The sequence below is a fragment of the Lissotriton helveticus genome, chromosome 7 (assembly GCF_964261635.1).
Source record: "Lissotriton helveticus chromosome 7, aLisHel1.1, whole genome shotgun sequence".
Taxonomy (NCBI): domain Eukaryota; kingdom Metazoa; phylum Chordata; class Amphibia; order Caudata; family Salamandridae; genus Lissotriton; species Lissotriton helveticus.
Genome location: NC_136068.1, coordinates 680837550 through 680852916, shown reverse-complemented (window position 1 = coordinate 680852916; position 15367 = coordinate 680837550). Strand labels below are relative to the sequence as shown.

The following is a 15367-nucleotide window of genomic DNA, read 5'->3' as shown; positions in this document are numbered from 1 at the left end:
CATGTATGTTTGCTGGCAAAAGTCTGCCTTTAACTTATTGAAGTTGACGCATAGACACATACCCCTAATTAACAAAATGTTTTTAACGCAAAAATATAAGAATAGGTTGAGAAAAATAAGCTACTATCAACCAATGCCAGCAAGTGCGCAGAGTTCGCATACGGGGCAGATTTACAATCCCCTTGCGCCACCGATGGGTCACTTTTAATGGTCGAAAAAGTGACGTACCGGCAGCGCAAGAGCCTTGTAAATCAGCCCCACAATCTTTAGCTAATAGCTCCTATGGTTTTGTGCGAAATTAGCATATGTAAAGGCTCTCTCCGTCGTACAAATTTTCGATGGGGGATAACTTTTGTTACTTCACCCCCTCACAAGCAGCAGAGGCAGCATCAGCGGCGGCTCAACATTGGACTCCGTCAGCCACGCTCGCGCAGCTTACAAGCGCTAACGAGTCGCGCGCTCTGTGATTGGCCGCCGGGCAAGGTGACGTCGTGTTCCGCTCTTACAAACACACGCGCTCGCATCGCCATTGGCCAGCCTGTGACGTGTCGTCACCCAGGGGCTTGTTTGAGAGCGGTTTATAAAGCCTGGGCGGGCACACCGGGGAGGGCAGATTCGGGAGCTGAGTTTGCCGAGCAGCACCAGCGGCGCCAAGAGAGGCAACTGCAAGCAAGTGCAGCGCCGTCGCAACGAAAACTGGCGCAGAGGAGCAAAACACGACAAGTAGAAACGGAAAAAGAAAAGCCTCTTGAAAAGTTGAAATACGTGCTGAAACGATATTTGAGTTAAATAAAATATCGTTGCCTGGCTGAGACAAGAAGCTTCTGGGCTGGAGCCAAGCCACTGGATTTACCTGTATTTTTTTAATGGGTTTGAACCACCAAGTTCTGAGTAGCTGCGCTTCTTGTCTTTCGAAAGGAGCATACTGGCACTTCTCTGCAAGGACTGTGGTACAGTGAGTTACCTGCACTCCGGGGTTCCGCCCCCAAGAACTGTCTACATGCAAGGCTGCGGCGTTGGAGATCATAACTTCTGGAGGAGGGGATCTTTTCTTGGCTTTGCAACCATTCTTCAGACATGGGGTCCCCCATGGGCACGACCACCTTTGCCAGCTCACTGGTCAATGTGAGCACCACAGGAAATGTATCCACTGTCCCGGACAAGCCCAGCGACGCCTGGATGGTGGGCATTGGCATCATCATGTCAATTATTGTGATGCTCATTGTCTTCGGGAACGTGCTGGTCATCACGGCCATTGCGCGGTTCCAGAGATTGCAGACCGTCACCAACTATTTCATCACTTCACTGGCCTGCGCTGACCTGCTAATGGGGCTGGCTGTGGTGCCCTTTGGTGCCATCCACATCATGCTGGACATATGGGAATTTGGCAATTTCTGGTGCGAGTTCTGGACGTCTCTCGATATCCTCTGTGTCACGGCCAGCATCGAGACCCTGTGCGTCATCGCTGTGGACAGGTACTTTGCCATCACCTCCCCTTTCAGGTACCAGAGCTTGCTGACCAAATGCAAGGCAAGGATCGTGATACTCATGGTCTGGGTGGTTGCGGCTCTGACCTCCTTCTTGCCAGTACACATGCACTGGTACAGGACTACTGAGAAGGAGGACTTGCGCTGTTATGAGGAGCCAACCTGCTGTGGCTTTTTTACCAACCGGGCCTACGCAATCACCTCCTCCATCATCTCCTTCTACCTGCCTCTGGTGGTCATGGTCTTTGTGTACTCCAGGGTTTTCCAGGAGGCCAAGAAGCAGCTCAGGAAGATTGACAAGTGTGAGGGCAGGTTCCATGCTCAGAATAACAACCAACACGACCAGAACGGCAAGGCGGGCTCTCGGAGGTCCTCCAAGTTCTGCCTGAAGGAGCATAAGGCACTCAAGACCCTTGGCATCATCATGGGGATATTCACCCTATGCTGGCTGCCTTTCTTCATCGTCAACATCCTGCATGTGATCCGGAAGAACCTGGTGCCACTCCACATCTACAACTTCCTGAACTGGGTGGGCTATGTCAACTCTGCCTTCAACCCCTTCATCTACTGCCGCAGCCCAGACTTCCGGTACGCTTTCCAGGAGCTTCTGTGCTTGCGGCGATCTGCCTCCAAGTTACACACCAACGGCTACTTCCAGAGCAATGGAAACAGTGGCTGTAACGAAGAGCAGGATGGCTACCAGCCGGCCAAGGAGAAGTCCTGCGAGTTGGTCTTCGAGGAGACTGGCACTGCCAGCGAGGCCTTGTTAATCTCAGCAGGGGGCCTGCCCAATGGCTGTGCACGGGAGTCCCAGCAGGGCACCCACCATCACCATGTGCACCCAGAGGAATCCCCTTCTGTAGGACCTATAGACATTGGATACTCTACCCAGAGTATTGACAAGTGAACTTAATGTAAGATAACTATACAGTATCTATATATATTGCACATGGGCTGTGCCCACAATTTTCAGGATGTACAGTGTTCTTTAAAGTGTTTTATCCTTTTGTTTATCTGTGCATTGGAGTTTCAGTTCCTCTTACAGAGGGGTTGTTGAAATGGCCACTCAGCGAAACAGTTGCAGCTTTTTTGTTGCTGTCGTTTTCCTGTTTTTATACCTATAAAATCTACCTCAGTGATCTGCTAACTTATAAAACGAGTATTTGTTTTGTTTTCTGCGTTGCCGCTTTAGGCAGTCGACCCAGTGGCTGCTTGCATTGCACCAGTATCACCTTCAACGGCTGGGTGGAAGTGATTTGTGTTTTTCTGGGTGGATTTCCTACAAGAGGGGCGCGATTCAGCTCAGTGGCATATTGGAAACTGACTACACCCAACGTCCAATGCAGCAGTCTGACAGCTCTGATTGGGTGGGGCTGGGGTTGCAAGGACAGTCTTATTGGACAAGAGCGGGGGAGGATAGCGCAATACAAATCTCTTTTAACATAAGGTTCCAAATGTAGTTATTGGCAGAAATCAGGTGTTAAACGGGTCGTTCCTTAATCACTTCACAGCATCGTTTAATTCCACTAAATTAGTAGATGTCTCTGGAAGGCAATTGTTTGATTTTCCTAATGAAAACCATAAGCTGTTTTAATGCCTTGGGTCATCTGTCTGATTTTAAAGCCAGCAGCGCATGTTACATTTTTGACTGCACCAACGCTACATTTCGATGACTGACACCAAAGTTCCCGTGCCAAGCGCAACACAGTCTGAAAAGCTGCGTTTAAAATGACGGGGCTGTCTGTGGAAGGGCTGTGTTAGTGCCCTGCAGAAGAGTATTCGGTAGATCGGGGCAACCCTTGTGTATGTTTACCTGTCAATACACAATAAACTTTTTGGTCAGACGCACGTGTCTAGTGGCAGGTGTTAGTGAATCACCGCAGGATTCGCGGATACTTTGAAAAAGTTCACATATATTATTTGGCGTGTAAATAGAATAAGCTCCACGTTCCTATAGAAACAAGGTTAACAGGACACGAGACCACGCACAGCGATGGGGTCACCAACAGTTCACTGCCCCTCGGGGCTAAGGTCCAAAAGTCACTGTCCTTGGTCACTCTTTTGTGTAATGAATGTCCAAATACCCCCTTCCCCTCCCCTCAGCTCCTGGGGGCGGCCATTTTATTGTGTTGTTAATCAACATCTTTGTAAATAGTTTTGAGACGTGCACTCCAATGACCCCTTGTACACAACGAAGGCCATTGTGAATGTGGTGCTAAGCATGCTTAGGGTGAGTGACAGCCCATAAATACTGCAGAACACTCGGAAAGGGATCTCGTTCCTTCCCAGGTGTACCCCGCTTTCCATAAGGATAGAACCAGGCTGCACTGGCGTGAAAAACACGGGCAATGATGCAGCAATGCTGCGGTGGGCAAAGGGTGCATCTGAAATGGGACTCGCACTGCCCCAATTGTACCGGTCTGTAGCATACTTCCAAGATTAAATATAGTGCGAAAAGCACGCGGGTTTTTATTTACAAGCCTCTTACGCCGCCGATGCGTCACTTCTAATCCGGAGCCGCAAGGGGTTTGTAAATAAGCCCTGCGGTTTCTTGCCAGTGGCAATCAGGAGGGGGAAGAAATATGGGCAGCGGCCAGAGCCGCCGACTTTGAAACTGCGGAACCAGGTCCAAAGCGAAACCGACGTCGGCTTAATATGTAGTGATTCTGGCCAACTCACTTAATCTCCCCGTGCAAAATACATAAAAATAAATTAATGTAACTTCGTGCAATGTAATCTGGTGCTCATATAAAGCGCACTAACCACCTTGGGCAACGTTCGGGCTTGATAAAACAGATAAAACAGATAAAACAAAGTTACTGTGAGACCTAATTCGAGCATTGAAAATAATCGACCTTACCCCCACCTGGCCCCAGTTAGTTAGCTATAATCGGGGTGAAGTACCGCCTTTAAACCTGGCGCCGCTGCACCTGCTGCACTGTTGATACATTCACTCCGTGTTCACGTCACTTTACAAGTGTATAACTGATTTAAAACCTCTGCCGCGCAGCAAATGTGCTCCCGGCTGGCAAGCATTTGACAGCGTTTCTGCCTGCGTTTGTGTTTTGGGGTGAAACCCCTCGGATTGAGGTCTGTATGGACTATGTGAGGCAGTTTCAAAAGGTACACTCGGGAGGGGGCGGAATCAAAATGTACACGTTGCGTTGCACTCACAGTGGAGGAACGCGCAGGCATTAGAGACCGTTTATGATTGTGATCTTGGACATAAACAAGGGGAAGGCAGAATTATAGGCAAGCCGGACGCTGATTTGATTAAGCGAGCTACACGCGACACAAACTCCCAGAATAGATAAATCGGTGTTTTGCCGCGAATGTCCCGAAAACATGGCACGTTTTGCTAGAGCTTGCCGCTGGCACTGTGTCGCTTCTCAGAACTGTAAATACCAGGTGCAGCCGTGGGTCAAATGAAAGGTTCTGGATAATATCCACCGCGGAAGGATGACAGGCTGGGTTACCCCTGCACAGATTCAGGGCATTAAGTGCTTAACTCACCGAGCTAGTTGAGCGACTTACAACCGACTCAACTCTTCCTAAATTGATATTCATACTTGAGAGTGCGGATAAACATATTCAGCGCCTTCTGAGGCGGTTCCCTTGCAGTCAAAATTGGAAACGCCTAGAAACTTAACCGAAAAGCACTATTTCCCTCTGCGCTTGGCGGGTAAGCGGCTGTCACGCTGCCGGGCTGCCAGTGTTACTGGACTGTCAGGCGGTAAGAGTATCCGCTGACACCAGTCAGCAGGTGGCAGAGCTAGGGTGAGGCTGTGGCGTGACTCTGGCAGTTGCGGCCGGGCATTGAGGGTGGCACAGCGTCCCGTTGGCGGGAAACCAGCGATCGGATTAGTTACTGCACATGCGTCCAACGTTTCTGTGTATCTAATTCTGTAAGTTACTACTTCTCTGACCGCGTTAGGGTCCTGGCCAGAAAACGAGAGCCCGGCAGTCATTAATTACAGTACAGCTCATGAAGATAACTCAGTGGGTGGAGCAAAGTCTGCCAAGATCTACTTGGCACTTGTTGGTTTGAAATCTGACGAGGCGGAGTCTGCCTTTAAACCGTGTGATGTAACCACATTTAGTGCTTATGGAGTGAGTTGACATGATTGCTCTGGTTACACGACTGTGGCCAGGGAGCCAGGTGGAGGGATGGCATTTCCTCTAAAGAAGTAAGCCTCGGCTCAGCATGTGGAGTTAAGAGAGAGGGTTCGTTGTTAGGATTACCAGATGTGCGCTGCCACCAAGGACTGCACCTCCCAGTGCTAACTTTGCTTTCCAATCGAAACAAGCTTTATTTAACATATTAAGTCATAAAAGCACATACTTTGCTTTCCACACGTTGAGATGTTCATGTTTGTTACTCCAGCGAACCAAGGCTATAACTACCAGAATGCTTTGGAGCTGCCACAGTGATTCCCTGGAACTTGATTAGTTTACTATTTTATTTTATTTGTAGTTTTTGTAAAGTGCTACTAACCCCCAGAGCATAGCTTCAAGCCGCTCAGGGGTGTGGGTGCATACACGCCCATATGTGCCACCACATTTAACCATTGTCACAGAATGATAGATCAGGATCATATTTTATGGAACCCATTGATGCCAGCCAGGTAGCCCGTCCTTTATGTGAGAAGTGTACCAGCCGCCTGCTATCATGTATGTCCCAGAACGACGACAACGCCTTAAAAGAACGCACCCTGAAGGCCAAAGGTGGAGCGGGCTTGCTGGTCACAGGTGTCTGATCAGCCAGTGTTATGAGGACCAACTTAGGATGCATGACTTGAGTGAAATGAGCATCAGATATTGATAGCCACAAAACGGTTGAATGATTAAGCACTTGTTGCCGACATCCTGTGTGATCTGCAGCTCACGATAGTTCAGAGCAAGGCCAACGTAGTCTTCCATGATTGTTATGGTTTGCATTTTTAAATGGCACACAACCACCTATATCGAGTCCCTTTTGCACTTTTTGGCGCATAATCTATTTATGTACTTGGTTATATAGAGTCTTTCATGGGTCTGTCTGAGGACAGAGATTTCTCCATAGATAATGTTGTGTTAGATGCTGGGTGTTCCCAGGGCCACTGGAATTATGCGGTAAGAGAAGGCCAAATTGTGCTGCAGGGTTTGCTAAATTATGCAGCAGGAAAAGGTAAATTATGCCCCCTTAACACAGTACATTTTGAAGCAGTTACTTCACGATTTTCTGATTTTTACACATCTTCACACTGCACGGACAATGATTTTACCTAATTAATATCAGTTTAACACCTAAATATAGCAATCAGCAACTGAAAGTGTTACGTAAGGCCTGCCACTGTTTGCAATAAATCTGGTGGCATTTTTTGTAATGTTTGATCCTTATGAGCTATAATCATTTTTTATGAACATCTGGAAATTATGAAGAATATGATGGATTATGTGTAAAGTGTGTCAAATCCATAATTATGAAGAGAACACCGCAACTGAATAACCACATAATTCATGTGGCCCTAGATGTCGCTTATGTTTTTATTTTGCTCTTGCAACTTGCCCGTCATGGCAGTTCATGGCAAGTATGCCTTCTGAGCCACTGCCTAACGACTGCAAGATGTGCAGTGCAATATGACACCCAAGGTCTTGTGCAACGTTATACACCACTGATTAATACGTCACTTTACCGCTTATGACTTTTTTTACAAGGTAAGTGTGCAGTGCTTGTGTCAGTGAACAGGGATGGAATGTCTCTGGCTGGCTGCCAAATAAATGTTTTCTCTTATTTAATATATATATATATATAAAAACCTGTCTCTACTTGCTTTACTACAATCTTACGTGATACTTCTAGTCAACAGGAAAGAAAGTTACATGTCTACTCAATCCATGTTACTCATTCTGAGACATTTTTTTTAACCTCACGGCTCAGTTTACATCTGGCGGACACGCTACAAACAGAAAATATTTTACAATGGTAGACAGAACATCTCTAACCAAGAATACACCTTCCTGGAGGAGGGGGTACAGGGCTCACAAGCTATAATTGCCTGATTTGATGTCAAAGGGACACCACTTTTCCTTAATTTTCCTTCAATAAATTTTTGTTTCACCTGAAAGGGTTCAATGAGTCCACGTAAATAAACCCTAAGACTACAAGTCCCAGAGTACACTGGTGTGGCAAATGAAAGCCTGCTACTGGTGTTGGCGTGGCACCGTACCTAATATAGAATATGATGATATTGCTAGCAGATTTCAAAACTAGTCTTTGCAGCTCAGTAGCAGAAGTAACAAAGCACAAGTCAAAATGCATTCTAACACGTAATAAAGCAAATCTCATTTAGGCATTGGGTTGGGGAAAATACTCTTTTAATTGCGAGCATATTTTTTAGATAATATATCTGTCAAGTTTCCCAATACCATGTGTAAGTAGTTCTTCTTGTCTATTTAGTCTTTGCAATTCTGGGATTCACTGTCTTCAAGATTCCATTCAAACACCCAGATTACGATTCAGAGAATGCGAAGAATGAGCCGCGACTGGATGAGCTGGATGTATGACATTACCACGCATGCCTTTACATCGCAGTTTTTACATTGCAAACCTTTACAACGCATAGCGCTTTGGGGTACTGGATAGTGAATAGTTTAATTTACTATTCCAACTCCAGTCCCCGTGGACACTAGGGAAGGTGTTGGAAGTAAATTAAATCTATTCCCTATCCTAGAGCGCCCCCCAGCGCAATGCGTTGTAATGGTTTGCGTTGTAAAAGTTGCGTCGTAAAGGCACTGCGTGGTAAAAGTTGCGTTGTAAAGGATGTTTCCCGATGAGCTACTTGCCCACAGACAATGAAAATTTGAGAGCTATGAGCTAACTCTGTAATTAAAAAAATCAGCTTTTAGTATTGAAACCTAAACACATCTATTCTCAAAAAGGGTTAATGAAAGCATTTAAGAGATTTCTTAGTACAGATCTTGCAAAATCACAGCTGCTAAAAATCACTGTTGATGGGAGGGCGTGAACAGGGGGGGCAAGGGCGAGCAGGCAGGCAGTCAAGAAATCCCTTAACAAACCGGTCAATAATGCGAACACCAGCAAATTAGCCCCCTTCAGCCCTCCAGGCCTTGAGATGAACAAGCAATCAGACAAAAACAAGCAGCAATCCGATGAACTCAAAGTCATCGTGTTCTGCCTCCTCGCGGCACTGCGTTTATAAAGTGAGCACCCTGATGTTTTCTGATCAATGCTCCTGATTCTCCTTATAGTAGGTTTCTCTCCCAGTCCATCCATCAATATAGGATTCATTCGTTTGTTTATTTATTCATATATATTTATTTGTCTCAAAATTAAGGTTGCTCCTTAGCTTTTAGGTCAAAATTACTCCTCTGCAAATGCCTGCGGTACAGACAACTCTCCTGCAGAGAGGTGGCACTAAAAGAAAGTGAATGCAGAATGCTAGCCTTCTATCTTGCCATAAAATCTTAGACTGGGGCTAGCTGTACCCCATCCTATCAACCTTTCACAAGCATTGATCACCATGTGACTGGCCTTGCAGATTCCTACTAGTGTTTCCGAGACACCGACTTTTAGGGCAGTCCCCTAATTTCCTATTGCAGTTGTCTTCAAACTGTGGGGGAGGTGGAGACAGGAGGGTGGTAGGAGGACTGACAAACCTCGCACCACACATCCAATGGCCCACAATCATGTCTAGAGTAGTCTGAGCATCTGAAGCTGTCCTAGCCATGTGACGATTGTCTAGAAAAATCATTACCTTTTGCGTAGATGCATGATAAGACGTGCTTTTAAAAGGAAAAAATTGATATTATTACAATATTTTAAAAGTTGAATAGCTTATATGTGAAAATATAAAATGTAACATTGACTATGATATTTTGGGGGGTTTTGGAAAATGGTTTTGGACATGTTTCTGCCCTCCTTCCCGCTTACGTCCTTTTTCGGGTTTGGCCCTCTTGCTTACAAAATATATCTTTAATTTCATATGCTCAATTTATTGTAAATAAAAAGCAACACAGAGCTAGTTTTGGGTGTCCCTTCAAGATGCCCCTTGTTGCAAGTGCAACCACCCTCCCCCTTTCCTGTCTCTCACTTGAAATCTAGGGCATGCTTGTATTTGTTCACACTGCATACACGTATTATGATCAATTAAAAAACACAGTTGAATACAACTTTTTGGCTAAAGGTCTTAAATTAAATGCCATCAATCCCCTCTTCAACGTTTTACCATGCTCGCACTATTTAACATTGTATATGATTGCGAGAATTTACTCTCACTCCTGGCATGTGGGCACTGGCCAAATTAGTTTACGGAGAGGTGATGGGGGCTCGGCCGAAGAAACATAGGCCCACTCCTCCAGAAGCCAGATGACATCTCTGCCTGCATAGTGAAAATACCAAGGGACTCCGGTAGAAGTTGCATTTTGGCCTGCCATGCACGCAGACATGTCCCGTATGGTCAGGAATAGCCACTAGCCGGAAATAGAAGCCTGCTAAGGTTTGAAGCACCCTGCTCTTGTGACCCAAGGTCGTGCTGGAGGGATTTCTTTACTGGGCAAGGAAAGGGCCCCAGACAGCTCTACAGGCACTTGTAGCATCCATTAGCACCCATGCTCTGATAGGCCTGTACGCTTTCATGGGTGAGCCGGGCAGATGTAAGGCAGTTGGCACCAGGTCAATCCACACATCTGGCTTTTTTCCCAGTGGTAGCTGAACAGACTCCTTTTCACTGCTCTTGCAGAGGTGCCAATACCTACTTCGCTGTAAGTGATCCTGAATCGTGTCCTAGGGCACGCGTCCCTGTTCAGTGCTCCTTTGTTCTACAGTTTCGTAAGTGCTCTATAAGGACTCTCACTTACTTACAAAATAGGTCCGTGCTCCTGCCAAGGTGGGCGTGGCGGGTGAATTCCCGAGGCTAAGAATGCACTCCAACCTTGATTTTGTGGATGCCCGCGTAAATCATATGGGGTTAGCTAGGCCAACTGCCAATACGAGCAGTGGGACATAAGCTACCAGTATGCATTGGGAGGTGAGTCTCAAAGCCAGCAGTGGAATAAACCTGTGCCCCAGCTGTCGCTTTGGTATGGACTGCACCATGAAATCCTGATTTTTTTGTCACTTATTTTAAATACCAATTTGTTCAGTTATAATGACCTCTACGGTTAGCCGAATGGATAAAAGCCAAATCTGGCCTAGCTAAAGGCATAAACCTTTAATACTGAAGCTGCACATAGATCTATGCAGTAAGCGCATAGACTTGCTGAGCTGCCTTATCCGCATATGCCCTGGTCACTTGAATGTAGAGGCTGAGCTCCACAACCTGTGCTTTTTTTTACCCCTTGGGATCTGGGCGCTGATGGGAGTCCACACTTTCTTCTCAGATGGGTGGTCTTCACATTTTGGGGAAACCAGCATGAGGCTGATTCTCGGTTCGAAATATTAAGCCACCCACCTAAACCTGGCCAGTACTGAGGTACACTGGAGAGATAATCCGTTTGGCCTCAGTTATTATCAATTGATTGGCAGCACTGCGCTAGTATAATCAACAAATGTCTTCAACACAGCGCGTGAGTCAGCATGTTACATGCATTTTATATAAAGCATAGAAAGGAGAGGTGGTATCAAAATAAAGGATTTCACAGTATTTTTGGGTTGTTTTTTTATTGCTTAGGTTTTCGTTTTTTGTTGCGCGTTTGGTTTGCGTTGGGTTTTGAATTAGGTTTTCAATTCATATCACCATGTTATTGCCCCCCATCCTATCCTCAACACTAATTACTCCAGTGGTGCTGGGATATCCTGAGGGGAGTCCTGGTTGCAAAAATGCTGATTTTCCAACCTTTTCATGCTGAGCTTCCTCCCCCACCTCGAAAAAAGTAATTAGGTCATTACCCTGCCTAAAGCAACACGATGTTTTCTCACAATCGTTGTGAAAAATGTTAACTATTTCGAGCAAGTTAAAACATCATTTTGGGGCTTCAGGGCATTTACTGTAAGAACCTTAAACGAAAATTGATTTTCAGGAGCGCTTCCAATTTATCATAACAAACAGGCAGCGTGCCAACGTTTCAAGTTCGGTCAGAAGGAGGAGACTAGGGTAAATCTTGAAATGAAAACCTAAAGTATGGCGTGTGCGGCTTTTTTACTTGAAATAAATCATTTAAATGCAATTAAATATATATTCTTTCATTGGAGCGCCATAGCATCTAAATGACTTAGGGTGCAGGCTGTAAATATTGTTCAAGAAACATTTAGGAAAATGTATGTTTTATTTTCCTACGTTGATCTGTTTAACATTTTAAATATGTTAGCATTCTCCTGTTTTCCCTTTTAAAAGAAAGCATATTTTGCCAAGCACCTGGGGGAAGACTGTGTTGTAGGGAGAGATCTTACGTACTGAGGAACCTTCATTCCTCTTTCGCCAGGATCCACGCTCACTGGACACCCTTGTGGGTGCTTCAGTCTGAAAACCACAGTGCAAGGGGTTCTAGAGCGAGAAACTAGCAGATGTTCAATAATGGAGAGATGGTGTGAATTGTATGGCTCTCAATATATGTGTTTCTTACTGAGTAGCAAGAAAAGGCAGTTGTTGGATTTCCTCTATAATTGTGGTGAATCAGAGGAAAGATCCCTGTCTGCAGATACCGGCTGGTCCTTTCCCACAACCCCCCAAAATACGTCATTCGTTTCGTAGCCACCTCAATTTGAGTTGATTCTCTTCTTATTTTGATGTATGAGCCATCAAAGTGATGACTAAAGAACTACTTGCCTTTCCACCTCACAAGGGACCTCAGCTTTAGACACCTCTTTGAATTTTGGAGTTTGGCAAAGCTAGAATTGTGGTTCTTGGCCTCCCAAGCTTGAGTGGCCTCCAGGGAGGCCTGCAAGTGCTTGCTTGAACCACTGCCGTGGCCTTTGACATGAGCACATCCAATGACAACAGGCAGAGCAGCCGCGGTCCATGCAGCTAACAGAGGTGGGACAGTGGGACGGCGTGAGGGGATATTTCGAGGGACAATGCTGAGGGAAAATTAATTATTTATTTAATCATCTCTCAGCATCGTCCCTCGAAATCCCCCCTCGCATGGCCCCACAGCTGTTAGCTGCACGGAGAGTGATGGAGGGTGTCCAGTTAGCAACTTCTGAAGATAAGCAGACCGTATGCCTTAGTCTGCTGAGTGATCAATGTTAAATAACTTAAAGTTAAAACGTTTCACCCAGTGTAACCAGTCCAAAAGTGCAAGACAGTTCTAGATCTGACAGTCTTGGGTTGAGTGTAAAAAGGAGCTCCCGCGCCAGCGTAAGAGTTAACAGAATCTGCAGTGATTGTATGTTTGCCCTAATCAGAGTAGGTCTTCACTAACTGTGCAGTCCATTTTTTTGACAGTTGGTGGTGGTAATTGCAAGCCTTGAACAACTTTGTTGGAAAATATTGTGAACAGTTGTTAAACCCAGGCTTTTCACTGCGCCACAATTGCAAGGCCCACTCACCAGTCAAAAATTGAAGGCCAGGGTGTTGCTGATGATGCTAACATAATCTCTGTTTTCATCTCATTCGATCTAAGGCTGAATGCAGCTCAAGGTGGTATTGGGGAATAGGAGAGATTTTTTTCTTTATTTTATGTTATAGATTTTTTTTGTAAAGCACTGCCATATTGGGCAGTCAAAAAAGACCTCCGAGAGAATAACCAAGGAGCAAATTGAAAGAGTTAAATTACTGATTTAAAAAATCAATTGTTTGATCGCATGAGACTGATGTTAGTAGTCCTCCATCACTTTAGCAGATGTTGTGGATATGTGGCGGTGCCCTTTTGTCTGTTACATCAGCCACAGGGCTGACAGCACCGGCCACACAGCCTTTGGCTAGTCATCTTTGAAATGCTTATTACACGTAGATGAAGTAGATCTCCACCGCTGGGGCTGAGAATGTGTCGCAACCTTGGTTGAGTATGCATCTTAATGTACATCCAGTAGCTTATTTGAGCTAGCAGGTGCCAGTGAGCCACGTATTTGGAGACTGACACTTATTCCACCAATCTTCTTGTGAGCGCAGTCCGGATGTATGACATTACAACGCATGCTTTTACATCGCATGCTTTTACAACGCGGTTTTTACAACGCATACCATTACAACGCATAGTGCTTTGGGGCGCTGGATAGTGAATAGTTTAATTTACTATTCCAACTCCAGTCCCCGTGGATAGTAGGGAAGGTGTTGGATAGTACATTAAACCTATTCCCTATCCTAGAGCGCCCCCCAGCGCAATGCGTTGTAATGGTTTGCGTTGTAAAAGTTGTGTTGTAAAGGCACTGCGTGGTAAAAGTTGCGTTGTAAAGGTTGTTTACCGCGCAGTCCTGTTGGCCTGTCTGTTTCATCTGCCTGATGTCACATCCCAGCCAAGCCCAGGCATTTGATTGCGCACTGTAGGCAACACTCAGTGTTGATGTCACTTCCTGGATTGAGTGTCACCCATGCTGCACTCACACTGGCTCATATCATCACAGTGTAGACCAACTGTGCAGATGCCAGTCTGCCAACGTTAGTTCCTTGTGACTGACCATGCTACTTTCTGCCTTCTAGTTTCCTATGTACATGCGTGACTAGTTAGGGTAGTCACACATTTTTCTTAAATTCTAGGATTTCTGTTCTGATTTAACCCCGCATACAAGCAGGAATACAGCTTCCAGAATTCTAACAAAAAGCAGGAATACAAGTTCCAGAATTTTAACAAAAAGCAGGACTGGCCTAACTAGTCGGTTCATGGATCTGGGAAACTCGACAGCTATGCGCCAGCTCTGCCCTTAAAGAGGAGCAGCTAGGCAGTGGCAGTGAGCCATCCACCCTGCCCCGGAACACAAGACAACAGCACTCAAACATGCTGGCTATAGCCTTTACATACCGCAGTGCCTAGATAGGGTAAACACTACCTCTGCTCTGCCCAGGCACTGACAGGAGGCCTCCAAAAACATCAGGTGAAATTCTTCCAAATTTTAAAACTGTAATTTCTTTATCTAGTGCTGGGGAAGCATTTCACTTTAGTATATTGGAATGTTTATTGTACACAAGTGAAACGCATCTGCTGCACATGTTTAAAAAAATCATTATTTATTTCATAGATTAGACCATTGATACTCAAAGTACGGCCCTGGGTCGCAGGCGAGTTGCTAATAATAAGAATCATGTTAACCACTTCCGTGCTCATGACAAGCTGAGCTCGTCATGAGTTGCGCCGCTCGCATGCTCATGATGAGCTCAGCTCGTCATGTAACGCGGTTTTTAGAAAAAAGCCGCACAGCGCAAAAATAAACGCCGCACGCATGTGGTTAAATAAAATTGCAAGCATTTATTTTAAAGTTAATTGGTGTTAATGAAAGGAAGTCATTATTGAGCCCTGCACCACTTAACTTTAGGAGCACCTTCATTTTTATAGCCATCTTGTAGCAAAAGTATAAAAATATGATGAAGTTTGTTCAAGATTCAAAAGTGTATTTCATTAACATAGAGAACCTTTTCAATTTAGTACATCAGAAAATACCAGGGCATTGAAAAGTATAATTATAAAGTGGACATTTTCAAACATGAATTTAGAAACATTAATTCTTCCCCCCACCCTGGCAACAATGCCAATAATGAACTAAAGAGGCAAATTAGTTGTTATGTGCACTGTGTGTGGCCTGGGTCCCTATAATACAAATAAAACATTATAGTTTATTAGATCAAACACAGGAGAAAGTTTTGTACAGCATGCATCCTGAAGTCATGTATTTTGTTGTCCTCATATTTGTGATAATGAAGAAAAAGAAGGAAAAGTGAAGTAAAACTATTGCCTAGTATCACACAATTTGGTAAAATGGGGAAGTCGGGATTAATCCCAGTGTTTCT

General features: G+C 45.1%; 1 protein-coding gene across 1 annotated transcript; it reads left to right on the top strand.

The window, feature by feature from the left end:
* Positions 1 to 618: 618 nt before the first annotated feature.
* ADRB2 (adrenoceptor beta 2) lies at positions 619 to 2643 on the top strand. Its single transcript, XM_078652998.1, has one exon. It carries the CDS (start codon positions 1078 to 1080, stop codon positions 2392 to 2394), a length of 1317 nt encoding a protein of 438 aa, XP_078509124.1. The 5' UTR covers positions 619 to 1077; the 3' UTR covers positions 2395 to 2643.
* The last annotated feature ends 12724 nt before the right edge of the window (positions 2644 to 15367 follow it).

Bases quoted from the DNA above. Each gene is read 5' to 3' on its own strand.
- ADRB2 (XM_078652998.1), top strand. From the start codon at position 1,078: ATGGGGTCCCCCATGGGCACGACCACCTTTGCCAGCTCACTGGTCAAT.